We start from the raw sequence: 17939 nt of genomic DNA on the forward strand, positions 1-17939 counted from the left end.
GAAGACGGTGAGCTTGAGTCAGTTACAAATGGCAGAAAAAGGGAGATGGTTTGTTAAAGAAGAATTGTAGAAAGTGTAAGCAGAGTGAGCTGAAGGCAGGAGGAGAAATGGAAAGGAATGTGGACAAAGTATCAGAGGTGGTAGGTGTGGTGAAGTTCTCGGAGCCCGAGGCTTGCACCAAGGGTTGGGATAAAGATGAGTCTGTGACAGTAGGAGTGAAGTTTTTGGAAAAAGTGGCCCCTTGCCTTTTGGCTGATTGATTTGTGGTTTCAGGGTGGGTGAAAACAGAGTTGGATACTATGGAATCGGTGAGAGTAGAAGGAGCTCTGCGTTATACGAATGGGAGCAAGAAATGTGAATTGTTTCACTCTCAAGAAAAGTGTGCCATTGAAAGGAGTGATTACTGGGGTAGCAGTAAATGTTAAAGTTGACCAAATGAAGGGGAAGATTCCCGGTGTTTGTGATGCTCGTCATTTGGTGCGACGCAGATGTTGAGTCTTTGCCTGACATAGTGATGTTAGGATATATAAGTATCCTGAGAGGAGTGGTGTGAGTAGTAGATCTGTACCAGTACAGAAGAATAGGCCAACAAGTGATATATGTTTCAGTAAGATTGAATTTTTAGCATTTATAGCAATGGTTATCAACTGTATTGCAGGGATGGAATGTATAAGTTGCAGAAAATAGAGGTTGTGGTGACAGCTGCAGAGAAGTATTTGGGTGTGCGAGACTTGACATCAGAAGAGTTACAGGGTGTGTTAAGTGGTGATGTCCCATCCTTTCAGGTTGTTGGCATGAGGTAGGACTAAATATATTTAAATAATGGAGAAGGGTTATATTTATATTTTATATATTTTTTGAATTTTTGTTGATAGTGTAGTGTTAGATGGTAGGGTATTTGTTTATTTATTTTTCAAGCAAAGTAGAAGGGAGTTGTACTCCAGTTTAGTAGGTGGCAGTAATGCAACATATTGGATGAAGAATAAGAACATTGAGGGTTGGTTCTGAACTTTGTCGTTTCGTGAACGTAGCGACACTACTTGCTCCGGAAGTACTTGGTTGCTCGTTGGTTTTATTGTTATTATGAATGAAGCAATCATGGGCACAAAGAAATCTACATAACAAAATTAGCAACTGAGAAGCTATTATTTGGGGCACAGTGTACAGCTATACATTTAGTAAATTATTAATGTCTTTGTTTCCATTGATTTTTAACATGGGATTCGTATTAGGAGTTGTGTTATCCAAACTGTAGCTCGTGCTTACTAACGTCGCTAACGTTAGTTAGCTAGCAAACAGTTGCATGAAATCCGCACATGTTGGGCTAATACAGCTAACTAGTTTGTCCTCTTTTAATTTCTTAAAAATAATGAACACTGTACTATTGCAATCCAGTATAGCAATATTGTAATTCTTACTTAGTTTACGAATACAGCAAACCAACAACTATAGCCCTGATGGTTACCTATTATGCTTAGCATGCTGACAGGGCTAGATTAGCTGGGGTGTAATCATTAGTCCAAACAGTTGCAAAACGTGCAACTAAAATACGTTTCTATTGGACAAATTCAGGTAAGTCCCATATACCTCAGCGGTAAATCTTTCCACATTTCATTATGCTTGCTTCCGTTTAAAAAACGTTTTGCAACAGAATCTGCTGAATGAATACACCTCTGTTACGCCAAGAGGTCACTAGTGTTCATTTATTTATTTTTATTGAACCTTTATTTAACTGTTAAGAACAAATTCTATATTTACAATGATGGCCTAATGAGAATGCTACCTAAATATAATTCATAATCTGTAGCTAACTGGCTACTACAGTCAGTCTGTAATCCAATTTGCGAGCCTATTTGAACAACATGCACCCATTTTATTTCCAGGACAGATGTCCTCATGATGAACTTTGATGGTCTGGACCCAGGAATGGGTGAATACGCACCCGCCCTCCATGGGAATCTAGAGCCGAGTAGGGAGCCCTCAATGGATCCACGACTCAATCCGGGTTTGTTGCAAGGTGTGGAGCTTGATCCAGATGGTCTTCCCGTGGCCATACCTGAGTCTGTGCACATGATGGAGGGGATGTTCTCTGAGCTCCACAGTGTGCATGCAGAGGTGGGCGTTCCTGTCACAGCAACTCACTTTGACCTGCAAGAGGAGCTACTCTGGATGGGAAACCACAGGGTAAGAGACAAATTATTACGTGCGAAAATAGGGTCATTCCATGTAATTTCAGCAAGCCATGACACCCACTATCTTAGATTATCTTAGATGGTACCTATATTAGCATTTTCACGCTTCATATCCAAGTAATCTATAAGTAACATTGTGTTACGCAGTACATTTTTTTTTTTTTTTGAGGATGATTTGCACATGATGTATGAAAATGCTGATATTAGGTACCATTAATTGGATTTGTGCCACAAATGCAAAACAGTTAGCATTTGAAACGTATGACAACAAAACCAAAGCATGGATTGCTGTCAGACCTTGTCTATAGACCGCTTACAGGGTAAGAAAATCAATAATTTTGTAATTTGGGTGAACGATCCCTTTAACATTGGGGAGGATCCTTGAAAAAAATCACCTAATAGCAGGAAAAGCATTGTCTAGTGGTCTGAACCTGGTAATATCAGTATGTAGGATGGGACATAAACATAAGAACTTCAATGACATATTTCTCTGAACAGGGGAGAAAAAAAACAATCACCAAATTTAGAGTACATTACACAGAATGAAGAAAAATACTCAGAGCTGCAGCTCCGTACTACTTGTCAGACATAGAGACCTAACACTATATACTCTTTGTTGGGGTGGGATTTCCAGGGGATGTGGGGTGGCCTTTGACCATTTCTTTGCATTCCTCATGTCTAACTCATTTGGTCCAAATCGGATGTTGGTTACTATATTTACTGAATATTATATGAATCCTATAATTTAAAATGGGCAGTTTGAATGCAATCAATTAGCTTAATTTATCATAGATCAAATAATATTTCAACAATATAATGTTGCAGGAATACCTATTTTATCTGTTCCACCTTTTTGAGGTGGAACAACCCAATAGGGTATTACTAGTACCTGGAACATGTGTGTCCACAAATGTTTTGTTCACTTTCGTTTCAGTTGGCACTTTTTGTGTAATTTTGCAATATGGGCTATTTGGCACCTTTTTTTTCCCAGTGATATTAACTTGTTTCCCCACTCTCTTTTCCATAGGGACATGCAATGTCCTTCTTTGGTTCGACCATGGGCCGCTACTCATCTTTCCAGGCGCACTCGACTGATGACATTCGTCAGATTCAGAGCATGGAGACAGGGGTTCTGTTTCTCTCTAAGAGTAATCTCAAGTGCCAAACTCGTGGAGGCCTCGTAATGTTTGACTACCCGTGAGTGGCATGCAAATGCTTTTGCACATTGTAGTTTTCTTACTGATTTAGTTCTCACTGATAACCCATTCATGTTATTATGCGAGCCATGCAGCCATGTTTGCTTAGGTTCAAAGGTGGGTGCTGAAATGATGCTTGCAAAAATGTATCTGTAGAATCAACATTCAGTTGTAGCAAAGTTACAGCTTCAGTTTGGGTGTCCATCTTGAATACTGTACATTATAGTATAATTGTCTTAATTAATGAATGTGTACATTTCAGAATGGAGGAGGGAGCTGACATGCATAGTCTGCTTATGACAGAAAACAATGCAATGCTCATGGGTGGACTACAGAATTATGTGCTTGAATTTGACCTTAATACTGTGCAGCAGACCCAAAAGGTATTGCATAACATCAGCATGTGAAAATATAACTATAGTTGCAATAAATAATTTTGCCTGTATTTTGTGGCCTATATGCTCTTGAAAATAAGTGATTGAATAGATGAATAATTGTAAATATTGTGATCTTTCCTTCCAATGCCTAGTTCACAGTCGAGGCTCCAGGGGTAGCAATCATGCGGCAGTCCAATCGTTTCTTATTCTGTGGGAACACATCTGGGAAGGTAAAGACAACAAGAGAGGCCCAAGGCCACCCATGTTTCTCAGTGTTTGGAAGATGCTACTAGGGCTTTTTACATACTTAACCATTCGTATAGCTCATCATCTTGCCTTCCACAAAACCAGGTGTCCCTTTGTGACCTGCGCACCTTCAAGCTAGAACATGAGTTTGATGCCTTCTCCGGTAGCCTGTCAGACTTCGATGTCCATGGCAACCTCCTGGCTGCGTGTGGGTTCTCCAGTCGAGGGCTGAACAGACTGGCGTGTGACCGCTTCCTCATGGTGTTTGACCTGCGCATGATGCGCACTGTGACACCACTCCAGGTGCACGTGGACCCCCTCTTCTTGCGCTTCATCCCTACATACACGTCACGCCTGGCCATCATCTCACAGACAGGTATTGATCAAATGGGGAATGTGTTTGTTATGCAGCCTGCTAGCTGTATTTATCAGACTGCAGAAAATCATTGACCATCTTTTCCCTCCATCCCCAGGAGAGTGTCAGTTCTGTGAGCCCACTGGACTAGCTAACCTGGCTGACGTCTTCCATGTCAACACCGTGGGCCAGTTGCTCATGAGCTTTGATGTGTCCTCCAGCAAGCAGGCTTTGGCCTTTGGGGACTCTGGGGGAGGTGTGCACCTTTGGTCAGACGCCCCAGAAGTCTCCTACAACAGCTACTCACGGGAGACAGAGTTTGCGCTGCCCTGTCTGGTAGACTCCTTGCCTCAGCTAGACTGGAGCCATGACCTGTTGCCCTTGTCCCTCATCCCCATGCCTTTGAACAGCTCAGAGCCACTGCTGTCAGACTGGGTCACCACACAGGCCACTCCCAGCCCTAGGTAGGTAACACATTGTTTTAAGACAAGTGTTGTGTCCTTTTGGGACTTTGATCTGCTGAAGTAGGCTATGGGGTGAATTCACTGCACCTTGAGCTGGGTTAATGCCAATCTCTTCACAAATGTTCCCGTAGATGTATTCTCTTGTGCCAGAAGGATCAATTGTCTTCTCCCCTCCCCACAAAAGTGTATTTTCTTGCTACCTCAGATTGCTGATAACTTAACATTTGAGGTAACATTTTCTTAAGACTGTGGTATGTGGTTGTCCCACCTAGCTGTCTTAAGATGAATGCACGAACTGTAAGTCACTCTGGATAAGAGCGTCTGCTAAAGGACTAAAATGTAAATGACTAAGTTAAAGTAAGTATAAAAATATTTCTCACCTTTTTATCCTCCAGGCGAGCACCCCCAGTGGACCCAGAGATCCTGCGCACTATGAACTCTGTAGGGTTCATTGGTTACGCCCCCAATCCTCGCACACGTCCCCGGAACCAGGTACATCAATCATCCACAAATTCAGTGTATTTTATTTTATTTTTTTACATCAGAAGCAATGGGTTTTCATCCATTTTTTGTCCAGGCAGTGTTATCCAGGAAGAGTTGGATACTGAACTATTTTATTTATTTATTTTTTATTTTATTTTACCTTTATTTAACCAGGTAGGCAAGTTGAGAACAAGTTCTCATTTACAATTGCGACCTGGCCAAGATAAAGCAAAGCAGTTCGACAGATACAACGACACAGAGTTACACATGGAGTAAAACAAACATACAGTCAATAATACAGTATAAACAAGTCTATATACAATGTGAGCAAATGAGGTGAGAAGGGAGGTAAAGGCAAAAAAGGCCATGGTGGCAAGGTAAATACAATATAGCAAGTAAAACACTGGAATGGTAGTTTTGCAATGGAAGAATGTGCAAAGTAGAAATAAAAATAATGGGGTGCAAAGGAGCAAAATAAATAAATAAATTAAATACAGTTGCTATGCTTGGCTTGTATAGAAATCCTCTCTTGGTGACCCAATGACCTGTTTGCTGTGTTTCAGGTTCCTTACAAGATCAAGGAGGTGGAGCTGGACTATGATAACTACAATCAGGGTGTTCCTGAGTCTCTTATTGGTCGAGATGAAGAACCACACCTGTACATGGTGCCCAAGAAATACAGGAAGGTGTGTCTCTTTACTAATTACATTGTTATCTACCTGTAATTGTGAAATGTATGGTTTAATAGTATGATTATGTGTTATGAGCACAGTTCATTGTGGGTGATGTGGTTAGCTTGTTGTGTTAACGATAAGACCTGACATCTTGGATTGTTTTGTGCCCATCAGGTCACCATCAAATACTCCAAACTTGGCCTGGAGGACTTTGACTTCAAACATTACAACAGGACCCTGTTTGCTGGTCTTGAACCTCACATTCCCAATGCTTACTGCAACTGCATGATCCAGGTGAGAATCGGAAATGAGTGGCGTTTATTTATGTACTCTAAGTATAACAAGGTTGATTTATATTTGTTTAATTCTCGAGCTCATGATTATTTGTTCCCATTTACAAATGAAAATGTTGTAAGATTATTTCAGTGTGTTTTCCTTGTGTGTCTGATTGGTTAGGTGTTGTATTTCCTGGAGCCAATCCGCTGCCTGGTCCAGAACCACCTGTGTCAGAAGGAGTTCTGTCTGGCGTGTGAGCTGGGCTTCCTCTTCCACATGCTGGACCTGTCACGAGGAGACCCCTGTCAGGTAGCCACTGATCATAGGAATAGAATGAATAGAAAGGCCTTCTCCATTCAAGTCAATGATGGCATAATGGGTGGACTGGCAGCCATTTTGAGTGTACCCGTGCCAGGAAGTAAAAGCACGAAGTATTCCCTTCAATCTGTGCTGTGATTTGTTAAGTCAACTCAACTGACATAGACGTGGTAAATAAATGAATGGAAAGCAGACTGTGGGGGATAGAAGGATGCCAGATTGGGGCATATTCAACAAATCGAATCTAACGAAGTGGTTATTCATCAAATCTGCCATGATTGATGTGCATTACTAAAGTCTGATGTGCACACATTTAGCTATTTTTGCTGCATTTAGAAGTTGTCCCTTTTCAGTTTTAGAAGTGACTGCTAAATGCTACTCCCATTCGTATAAACTGGTAGCATAGCTAGCATACAGAAATCAGTGGTGTTAGTGAAAGTCGTTTTTAACTGTAATGCAGTTGACTGGTGATGATGACATGAACATGTATTGGGGTTCACATCCATACAGCATTATACTTAGATTTTTTACCTCAACAGTGTGAAGTACACACAAACACTGAACAAAAATATAAACGCAACATACAACAATTTCAAAGATTTTACTGAGTTACAGTTAAGGATCTGGGTAGGAAAAACTTATCCAAAACTGTCCCTTAGAGGAACCTTCGAGATACATAGTTGATCTAGCACTCCGACATATACACCAAATCTAGCAATCACACTTCTGCCAGACTGACCTGGTTGAGGGTGACAAACTCAGCGTCCAGCCCCACAAGGTCTCCGGCTTGGCTCTTCCTCTGCTTCCTCTGTCGGCAGCACACTGGCCTCGATGGGTTTTTTAACTGGGAAAGACAGACAGAAATCAAGTGTTGGAGTGGGGGTGTTATCAAACAGGTAATAAGTGCAGTCATACACAGTACCACAAACACCACCCATCTTCACAGAGGAGGTCAAGGTTATGTTGCGTACTGGTTTGGACTGACACCAAGACAAATATCCTGTTCGTGTTATGTATACTGAACAAAATTATAAACGCCACTTGCAACAATTTCAAAGATTTTACTGAGTTACAGTTCATATGAGGAAATCACATACCTTAAAAAAAAGGGTAGGGGCGTGGATCAGCAAACCAGTCAGTATCTGGTGTGACCACCATTTTCCTGATGCAGCATGACACATCTCCTTCGCATAGTGTTGACCAGGCTGTTGAGTGTGGTCTGTGGAATGTTGTCCCGCTCCTCTTCAATGGCTGTGCGATGCTGTTGTATAGTACCAGTCAAAAGTTTGGACACCTACTCATTCAAGGGTTTTTCTTTATTTTTACTATTTTCGACATTGTAGAATAATAGTGAAGGCATCAAAATTATGAAATAACAGACATGGAATCATGTAGTAACCAAAAAAAAGGGTTAAACAAATCTAAATATATTTTGTATTCTTCAAAGTAGAAATCCTTTGCCTTGATGACAGCTTTGCACACTCTTGGCATTCCCTCAACCAGCTTCATGAGGTAGTCACCTGGAATGCATTTCAATTAACAGGTGTGCCTTGTTAAAAGTTCATTTGTGGAATTTCTTTCCTTAATGCGTTTGAGACAATCAGTTGTGTTGTGACATGGTCGAGGTGGTATACAGAAGATTTGGTAAAAGACCAGGTCCGTATTATGGCAAGAACAGTTCAAATAAGCCGAGAGAAACGACAGTCCATCATTACTTTAAGACATCAGTCAATCCAAGTCAGTCAATCAGGAAAATGTCAAGAACTTTGAAAGTTTCTTCAAGTGCAGTCGCAAAAACCATTAAGCGCTATGATGAAACTGGCTCTCATGAGGACCGCCACAGGAAAAGAAGACCATCAGTTACCTCTGCTGCAGAGGATAAGTTCATTAGAGTTACCAGCCTCAGAAATTGCAGCCCAAATAAATGCTTCACCGAGTTCAAGTAACAGACACATCTCAACATCAACTGTTTAGAGGAGACGGCGAGAATCAGGCCTTCATGGTCAAATTGCTGCAAAAGAAGCACTACTAAAGGACCCCAATAAGAATTAGAGACTTGATTGGGCCAAGAAACACGAGCAATGGACATTAGACCGGTGGAAATCTGTCCATGGGTCTGATTTGAGATTTTTGGTTCCAACCGCCGTGTCTTTGTGAGACGCAGAGTAGGTGAACGGATAATCTTCACATGTGTATTCTGACCATGAAGCATGGAGGAGGAGGTGTGATGGTGTGTGGGTGCTTTTCTGGTGACACTGTCAGTGATTTATTTATAATTCAAGGCCCATTTAACCAGCATGGCTACCACAGCATTCTGCAGCGATACGCCATCCCATCTGGTTTGCGCTTAGTGGGACTATAATTTATTTTTCAACAGGACAATGACCCATTACACTTCCAGGCTGTGTAATGGCTACTTGACCAAGAAGGAGAGTGATGGAGTGCTGCATCCTATGACCTGGTCTCCACAATCACCCGACCTCAACCCAATTGAGATGGTTTGGGATGAGTTGGACCGCAGAGTGAAGGAAAAGTAGCCAACAAGTGCTCAGCATATGTGGGAATTCCTTCAAGACTGTTGGAATAGCATTCCAGGTGAAGCTGGTTGAGAGAATGCCAAGAGTGTGCACACTCTAGGAGCACACTCCGCACACTCTAGGAGCTCAGATGCAAAAATGTAATTACCAACATTGCGACAGCCAAGCTGTCTTCATCAGGGTACCCCGATGAAGACAGCTTGGCTGTCGAAACGTTGGTAATTACATTTTTGCATCTGAGCTCCTAGAGTGTGCAGCTCTCTTTTATTTTCAAGACGATCAGAAATACCATCAGATCCCCAAATGGGCACATTTTGTAAGCCAACAGTTGCATGCTGGCCAGGTAGCCTAGGCCTATTTCTATGCATAATCAGTGCGCATCCTTACTCAACATTGACAAGAGTGATCAAAACACAACTCGTAAATGGAAGGAAATTAACCAAAACATGTTTCTCACAAGTGTATCCTAGGTTGTACATTGTAAATAACGTGTCCACTCCGACAATGAGAACTGTAAAATACTAATAATATATTAAATGCATTAACAGAAAATATGGTAACCAAACAAACATTGTAGATTAGAAATTATGTGAATTAACGCTAAATGGGTGGGTACTGGTGTGCTCGACTAAAAAATTATTGATCAACCAAAAAATCGACCAGTCAACTAAATGGGGTCAGCCCTAGTGTGATCAGGGATGTATTCATTACGCTAATTCTGTTGAAAAACGTTTCTTAAACGGGAGCAAATGGAACAAAACGGGGATAAACATACCTGAATTTGTCCAATAGAAACTCTCGTTTGCAACTGTTGGGACTAATGACTGTGCCCGAGATCAGCTAGATGCAGGCAAGAGTGAGCAAAGCGGTGTTGAATGTGTTACTGTCTATCACCTTGATTTACTCTCATTTTTCTCTCGGCCTGTGTGCACCTTCGTAAACTTTCATTCATTGGCTGGGTTGTAGCAACCTCATGATGGGTATAGGGAAAACTCAAGTATCATGTATCATGTGCCTAGACCTATCGATGTTACATTAAACTGGGTGAATAGAATATGAATGACAGTCATCCAATATGCTGTAATAGAAATAAGGCCATGCTCATAAAAACAAATGATCGTCCTCCCTCATCTTAAACTTCACCGACCGCCACTGATGTAAAGTGTATGAGTAATATGTATGTAACAAAATATCTGTAAAAAAAAAATATATTAAAATATTTAAAAATAAAATAAAAAAGTTACTTTTGTCCTCTGAAGAAGCGGGTGGGTGGAGCAGTACAAATAAATACAAATGGAGTGGTGAGTTTCCCCTCACTCTAAAGAGCTTTGGGTGTCTTTAGCTTGAAGACCATGCCCTTGTACAGAGACGGAAACTGGTACAAAATACAAAAACGGTGGACCGCAAGGCTATGTGGAGTTGAATACACTGAGTATATCAACATTTAAGAACCCCCCCCCCCCCCCACACACACACACACACACACACAACACACACACACACACACACATACACACACACACACACAGATTTTTGCCCTCAGAACAGCCTCCATTCGTTTGCTCCTGTAAGTCGCTCTGGATAAGAGCGTCTGCTAAAAGACTAATATGTCAATGTAATGTGTAAATCTATTTGTCTACATGCCATTTTAAAAACAATGCAGATATTGGAGTAAACCTATTTTGGGTTTAGACAAGTGACCATGAGTAAGAATAAGACATCTGATTAACACTTCATTTATAACGGTTGGTTTTATTATAGCTAATAAATAACCAAATCATTGACGGATCAAAAGATAAGAGACCTGGATTTCTTTTATCTGCCCCTGCAAGCCGGTCGGCATACGTGTCATCACACTCCCTCATCTGATTGGTCGTTTCCCATGAATGGTAAACCGTCATACGCGTTATCACACTCCCTCATTTGATTGGTCGAGTCGGTGGGCCTTTTGACTTTGGCTGTGGTACCTAGTGACGACCTTTAGGGTCAGAGGTGCCAAGCCATTCTATTCATTCTAGCTCTATGCCACCGACAGCCATGACACATCTCACACTCTGTCATATGGTCCATCTGTCAATACAAAATCATAAACCCCTGTAGTAATGGTCTTATGTAGATGTAATAGAGTTGTAGTAAAGTGTTTGATGTAGTTGTAATAGAGCACTGTAATGTGTTTATGTATGCACTGAACTGACGGACCATAATTGAACCATCCTGCTGCCTACTCCCATGGCCATTCACTCATTGCAACTACTGTCCCCTCTAACCCCTCTCAAAGGCCAGTAATTTCCTCCGAGCTTTCCGAACGATCCCAGAGGCGTCTGCCCTGGGCCTTATCCTGGCTGACTCTGATGAGCAGACGGGGAAGGCCAGGCTGGGTCGTCTCATCCAGAGTTGGAACCGCTTCATCCTCACCCAGCTCCACCAGGAGACCCAAGAGCAGGAGGGGCCACAGGCCTACCGAGGAGCCAGCAGCAGGTGACATCTTTTTCCTTTTGTTTTAAATTTTTAACAGCCCCCCCCCAAAAAAAAGATACGAGTTAAAATGATGTGCATTTCTTAAACTCTCAATCTTAGGAAGTAAATCAGCTTTTAACATTTCTTTAGTATATACTAGAGCATCTTCTATTTGTGTTTAGTGATGACTTTGGCTTGATCATTTTTTTCTGCTTTGTTGGGACAGTGCTCTGGGCTCCTCAGGCGAGTCTGTAATCGGAAGGCAGTTTGGGTGTGAGGTTGAGAACAGCAGCCTGTGTCGCTGTGGAAAGGAGACAGTACGCTCCTCTCTCACCTTGCTCTTCACCATGCACTACCCTGAGCAGAACTCACTTGGTAAGTTTTCCCCTAATTATCTTTACTCTGCAAGTATTTGACTAGTATCACTGTTATCTGGGTAGTACAATGGATTTCTTGATCATATATTGATGTTTTACTGTAAACCCTATTCTGTTAGATAAGACGATAAAGGAGTACGACTTTGCTGAGATCCTGAAGAAGAGTATATGTCTGGAGCAGAGTACACAGGCATGGTGTGAGAACTGTGAAAAGTACCAGCCCACAGTAAGTGACACTTAAAAAAAATTAGTTTTAAAATGGGTTTGTTTGTTGTTTGAGTCGATTCTTTCATGTGTTTTTCCTGTATCCATCTATCTCTAGGTGCAGACACGGAACATCCGCTGCCTTCCTGATGTACTGGTCATTAACTGTGAGGTGAACAGTGTCAAAGAAGCTGAGTTCTGGAAGGCTCAGGCAGAGGTGAGCTCTTAAATCCAAACCATGATCGACCGCTTGAGTTTTTCCTCCTACAATGGCAAATGCTGAATACAGACTGCGATTGATATTTACAATGACATGATGGCCATATATTTACAGGATCTACAGGAGCACATTTAGTACTTCTATTATCCCGATGGTGTTGTTTGTGTTTCCAGTGTCGGTAATATTTTGCCACAAAGTTATTACAGTGAATCAAGCTGTTCCTCTCTCTCCACAGTACGCTTTCATCAAGGCCAAGAAGAAAGAGGAAATGGAACCCCATAAGCCCAAAGAACCTCCACCACCACAACCAACAGAGTGGTGCTTAGAGTATGAACCTTTCCAAATATTTGGCTGAGAGTTCATACTCTCATGGAAATATTGATGGGAAAGCTTGTTAAAACAATGATCATCTGACATTTTGTTTTTGAAATGTTACCCGGCATCGGGGCAATTCAGGGAGTAAACTGAAATTCAAATTTTCCTCAATGCACTTTTGATAACCTCCATGTTGTTTAGGGAGGGGCTGGTCAATACGGAGGGCCTGACCTTTGACACCAGAGTGGAGGACCTGCGTCACATCTGGATCCCTCTCACTCTGAAGATGTCCATCAGCAAAAGCCAGGGCCTGGAGATAAGCAGTTGGCCAGAGGAAGAAGAGGTGAGAGAAGGGTTTCAAAATTCTGGGCCATTTTTATAAATTCCCTGTTTTTCAAGAAATCCAGGGAATTGATTGAAAGTTCATGGAATTGTGCAACCCTAGGTGAGAGACACAGAACAGCCAACAACTACATTCATAGGTTCACTCACCAAATTATTTTCCAAGATGGTTTTTCCATTTGGCTCCTTCTAGCTTGTTTTTGTTTTTCCCTGCTGGTTTCAGTTTAATAGAATGAACTGTGTTAATACTGTATGTATGAAAATGCTTTTTCTTTAACCAATCGTTTAGCTGAGCTCCACTGAGGAGGCTGAAGGAGCGTCTCTCTATGACTTGGTGGTTACTGTGCCTCATGTACTGGACGCTCGAACTGGGGGAAATCTGGTAGCACACATCAAAGTGGGAGAGACCTATCACGTCAGAAAAGAGGTGAGTGGATGGATAGATCTGTTAGAGCCAAAGTAAGAACATCAACAGACATCAGGAGAATGGAAAGCTACACTTGGTGTACAAAACATTAAGGACACCTGCTCTTTCCATGACAGATTGACCAGGTGAATCCAGGTGAATGCTATAATCCCTTATTGATGTCACTTGTTAAATCCACTTCAATCAGTGTAGATGATGGGGAGGAGACATTAAAGAAGGATTTTTAAGCTTTGAGACTGATTGTGTGTGTGTGTCGTCACATCCGGCAGGGATTGGGAGTCCCATAGGGCGGCGCACAATTGGCCCAGCATTGTCCAGGTTTGGCCGGGGTAGGCCGTCATTGTAAATAAGAATTTGTTCTTAACTGACTTGCCTGGTTAAGTAAAGGTTGCATCTTTTTTTTTATTAAAAAGAAAGACGTAGAGGGTGAATGGGCAAGACAAAATATTTAAGTTTCTTTTGAAAGGGGTATGGTAGTAGGATACCAGGCGCACTGGTTTGTGTCAAGAACTGCAATGCTGCTGGGTTTTCCATGCTCAACAGTTTCCCGTGTGTATCAAGAATGATCCACCACTTAAAGGACATCAACCAGCCAACTTGACACAACTGTGGGAAGCATTGGGGTCAACATGGGCCAGCATCCCTGTGAAACGCTTTTGACTCCTTGTAGATTCCACACCCTGACGAATTGAGTCTGTTCTGAGGGCAAAGGGGGGGGGTATTCTTAATGTTTTGTACACTCATTGTATATATGCTGATAATAATAATGTGAAAACCATATTTGACTAATTTATTTTTGTTCATGTTGCGGTTTAAGGGGGTAACACACCAGCAGTGGTATCTATTCAATGATTTCCTGATTGAGCCAATTGACAAGGTTATCTATGATTACTCACTGAATCAACATATCAAATATCTTACTAATTCCTCAAATATAGCAGGAGTCTAAAATAAGTGTTTGTGTTTTTGTTTGTGTGTTTCAGGCGGAAGCAGCACAGTTTGATGTGAACTGGAAGGTGCCTGCCATCTTGTATTACGCCAAGAGAAACTACCACTCCAAATACGACCTACGCAGTAAGCAATCCACTCAATGGCAGTATGTCCAACCGGCCTCACAACCGCAGACTACATGTATGGCGTCGTGTGGGCGGGCAGTTGGCCGATGTCAACATTTTGAACAGAGTGCCCCATGGTGGCTGTGGGGTTATGGTATGGGCAGGCAGGCATAAACACAAATGCATTTTATCGATGCCAATTTGAATGCACAGAAATACCGTGACGAGATCGTGAGTGAGACCCATTGTGAGGCCCACTTATTTCAAGGTATCTGTGACCAACTGATGCATATCTGTATTCACAGTCATGTGAAATCCATAGATTAGGGCCTAATGAATGTATTTCAACTGACTGATTTCCTTATATGAACTGTAACTCAGTAAAAATCTTTGAAATTGTTGCAAGTTGCGTTTATAATTTTGTTCAGTATACATAACACGAACAGGATATTTGTCTTGGTGTCAGTCCAAACCAGTACGCAACATAACCTTGACCTCCTCTGTGAAGATGGGTGGTGTTTGTGGTTCTGTGTATGACTGCACTTATTACCTGTTTGATAACACCCCCACTCCAACACTTGATTTCTGTCTGTCTTTCCCAGTTAAAAACCCCATCGAGGCCAGTGTGCTGCTGACAGAGGCATCACTGGCGAGGAAGCAGAGGAAGAGCCACGCCACGTTCATCCCCCTCATGGTCAGTGAGATGCCCCAGGCCGGAGACCTCGTGGGGCTGGATGCTGAGTTTGTCACCCTCAACCAGGTCAGTCTGGCAGAAGTCTGATTGCTAGATTTGGTGTATATGTCAGAGTGCTAGATCAACTATGTATCTAGAAGGTTCCTCTAAGGTACAGTTTTGCAATATTTTTTCCTACCCAGATCCTAACCGTAATCATTAAATAGGTGTATAGGAGGGGCAGCTTCACCCTAGCAGCATAAATATGATGCTAATAATCAACATCTCTGCTTGGAGATCCACTGTTTAAATTCCCCCTATGGATCAAATCCATGTCTTTGGGTATGTAGGAGGAGGCAGAGCTACGCAGCGACGGCACCAAGTCTACCATTAAGCCCAGTCAGATGTCTGTGGCACGGATCACCTGTGTGCGCGGTCAGGGTCCCAACGATGGAGTACCATTCATCGATGACTACATCTCCACTCAGGAACAGGTAATGCAGCCCCTCTCGACCTGGCAATAATATGAGTACTTCAACAGGATGGATGGATGTTCAGATAATTATTGCTTTGCAGTAAAATCGGATGTTACATAACCAAAAACAATACAGCTTCTTTAACAAAGATACCTAAATTCAACTCATCTTAGTTCTTAAAGTTGAATCTACTTCACTCTTTTGCTGGTGCAGGTGGTGGACTATCTGACCCAGTACTCGGGCATCAAACCAGGGGACCTAGATGCTAAGATTTCCTCCAAGCACTTGACCACTCTGAAGTCAACTTACCTGAAGCTGCGCTTCCTCATTGACACCGGAGTGCGCTTTGTTGGCCATGGTTTACAAAAGGACTTCCGGGTTATAAATTTGCTGGTAAATTTGTATTCTTAATATATCGGATTGTGAAATTGAACCAAATTGACCTGTTTCTATACCCCTGGCTGCAGTTTTAGTAAAGATTATTGGCCGGTTTCCCAGACACAGATTATGCCTCGGACCAAAAAGAATGCTCAATGGAAAATGTCCTTTAAAATTGCTTTTTAGTCCAAAACCAATCTTAATCTGTGTCCAGTAATCCTGCCCTATTGGTTAGCTAGAAACAGTAGACGGGGTCATTTCAGTGGAGGGAGTTTGGGAGCTCATCTGTGTTTTTATGTTTCCTGGCTCAGGTGCTGAAGGATCAGGTTGTTGACACAGTCTACCTGTTCCATATGCCTCGTAAGAGGATGATCTCTCTGCGCTTTCTCGCCTGGTACTTCCTGGGTAAGAGTTTATACTCCTCAACCACTGTTTTGTTCATATAGAAATGACTTCTTAGTCTGCCATTTTCCAAATTTCTCTGTGTAACACAAAATTGTGTGAAATGGTAAAACTGCTACTTGCTTCTCCAGACCTTAACATCCAGGGTGAGACCCATGACAGTATCGAGGATGCACGCACCGCGCTTTCTCTCTACAATAAGTACCTGGAACTGAGTCGTGGAGGAGGAAACAACGAAGTCCGCAAAGTTCTGAAGGGACTCTACGAGAAAGGCCGCAAGATGGACTGGAAAGTCCCGGACTGTGACACAGGAGATGGTTAAGGTAGCCCAAAAAGTATGAAACTGACATTGCATTAGAGAGTGTAATGTTGGTGGGGTTTAGTAATTATTGAGGTTAACTAAACTTTACTTACTATTATTAGCCGTTTACAGTATCAATCAATCCACACTGATTGAATGTGGTCCCCTCCCACAGGTACAGCTGTCTTCCCTCAATGATGGGACTGTGAAGAGTGCCTGAAGACAAACTGATTCACTCTCTATTTCAATCAGCCTTTTCTTTTGTATTGTTACAACTAGGGCTGGCACAATTACCATACAACAGTTTAACCAACAGTTATGGATGAAGACCGTCATGAAAATAAAATAACCATCGGAACTGTATTTTTTTGTTGCTATTTGAAAGGTTATAATGATGACCGCGGTAATTTGGCTGAACAATAACCGTCATCAAAAATTCCATGACGTCGCAGCCCTAGTATCAATCAGTTCAATAAGACCCCCCATACATGAAACTGGACAAGTCATCGACAAGAGCAGAATCCTGACAGGGGTTGTGTCAGTGTCCCAACTTTCCACATAGTCTTGCTTGCCTGTACAGCATTTGAATAAGGAATGAACAGTTGTGATCTTCAAAGCATAAACCAAAACTATTTCTGATTTCCTTTTTCCTTTTCTATTTTTCATTAGATTTGTAAAGAATGTTTGTCTGTCACTATGCTGTACATTATGCTGCTTACATGGGCAAAGAATAGTATTTTGAAAATGTGCTGAAGTTTTTGTAGTGATGTTTCTAGAGGCCTGTAATTAAAACAGAATATAAACTCAGCAAAAAAAAGAAACGTCCCTTTTTCAGGACCCTGTCTTCCAAATAACTTCACAGATCTTCATTGTAAATTGTTTAAACACAGTTTCCCATGCTTGTTCAATGAACCATAAACAATTAATGAACATGCACCTGTGGAACGGTCGTTAAGACACTAACAGCTTATAGACGGTAGGCAATTAAAGGTCACAGTTATGAAAACTTAGGACACTAAAGATGCCTTTCTACTGATACCAAAAGAAAGATGCCCAGGGTCCCTGCTCATCTGTGTGAACGTGCCTTATGCATGAGGCAAGGAGGCATGACGACTGCAGATGTGGCCAGGGCAATAAATTGCAATGTCCGTACTGTGAGGCGCCTAAGACAGCACTACAGGGAGACAGGACGGA

General features: G+C 41.9%; 1 protein-coding gene across 2 annotated transcripts; it reads left to right on the forward strand.

The window, feature by feature from the left end:
• Positions 1-1013: 1013 nt before the first annotated feature.
• On the forward strand, positions 1014-17566 carry LOC139368540 (poly(A) specific ribonuclease subunit PAN2). Of its 2 annotated transcripts, none has more exons than XM_071107553.1 (26): positions 1014-1572; positions 1884-2184; positions 3220-3389; positions 3651-3771; positions 3918-3995; positions 4117-4387; positions 4485-4830; positions 5226-5322; positions 5877-5999; positions 6162-6281; positions 6444-6572; positions 11397-11596; positions 11802-11950; positions 12072-12178; positions 12275-12373; positions 12612-12703; positions 12893-13034; positions 13323-13460; positions 14278-14337; positions 14444-14534; positions 15118-15275; positions 15539-15682; positions 15878-16057; positions 16354-16447; positions 16576-16767; positions 16921-17566. In XM_071107553.1, exons 2-25 carry the CDS (start codon positions 1897-1899, stop codon positions 16764-16766), a joined length of 3588 nt encoding a protein of 1195 aa, XP_070963654.1. In that variant the 5' UTR covers positions 1014-1572; positions 1884-1896; the 3' UTR covers position 16767; positions 16921-17566. The 2 variants fall into 2 exon arrangements, with proteins under 2 accessions (XP_070963654.1, XP_070963655.1); XM_071107554.1 differs by having other exon boundaries at positions 1062-1572; positions 16576-16779; positions 16921-17108.
• The last annotated feature ends 373 nt before the right edge of the window (positions 17567-17939 follow it).

Source organism: Oncorhynchus clarkii, chromosome 16 (assembly GCF_045791955.1).
Source record: "Oncorhynchus clarkii lewisi isolate Uvic-CL-2024 chromosome 16, UVic_Ocla_1.0, whole genome shotgun sequence".
Classification (NCBI taxonomy): Eukaryota; Metazoa; Chordata; class Actinopteri; order Salmoniformes; family Salmonidae; genus Oncorhynchus; species Oncorhynchus clarkii.

Excerpts from the sequence above, each read along its gene's own strand:
- LOC139368540 (XM_071107553.1), top strand. The coding sequence starts at position 1,897 with ATGATGAACTTTGATGGTCTGGACCCAGGAATGGGTGAATACGCACCC. Across the intron at positions 15,276-15,538 it reads AGTTTGTCACCCTCAACCAG|GAGGAGGCAGAGCTACGCAG; the intron begins GTCAGTCTGGCA and ends TTGGGTATGTAG. Across the intron at positions 16,448-16,575 it reads TCTCGCCTGGTACTTCCTGG|ACCTTAACATCCAGGGTGAG; the intron begins GTAAGAGTTTAT and ends TTGCTTCTCCAG.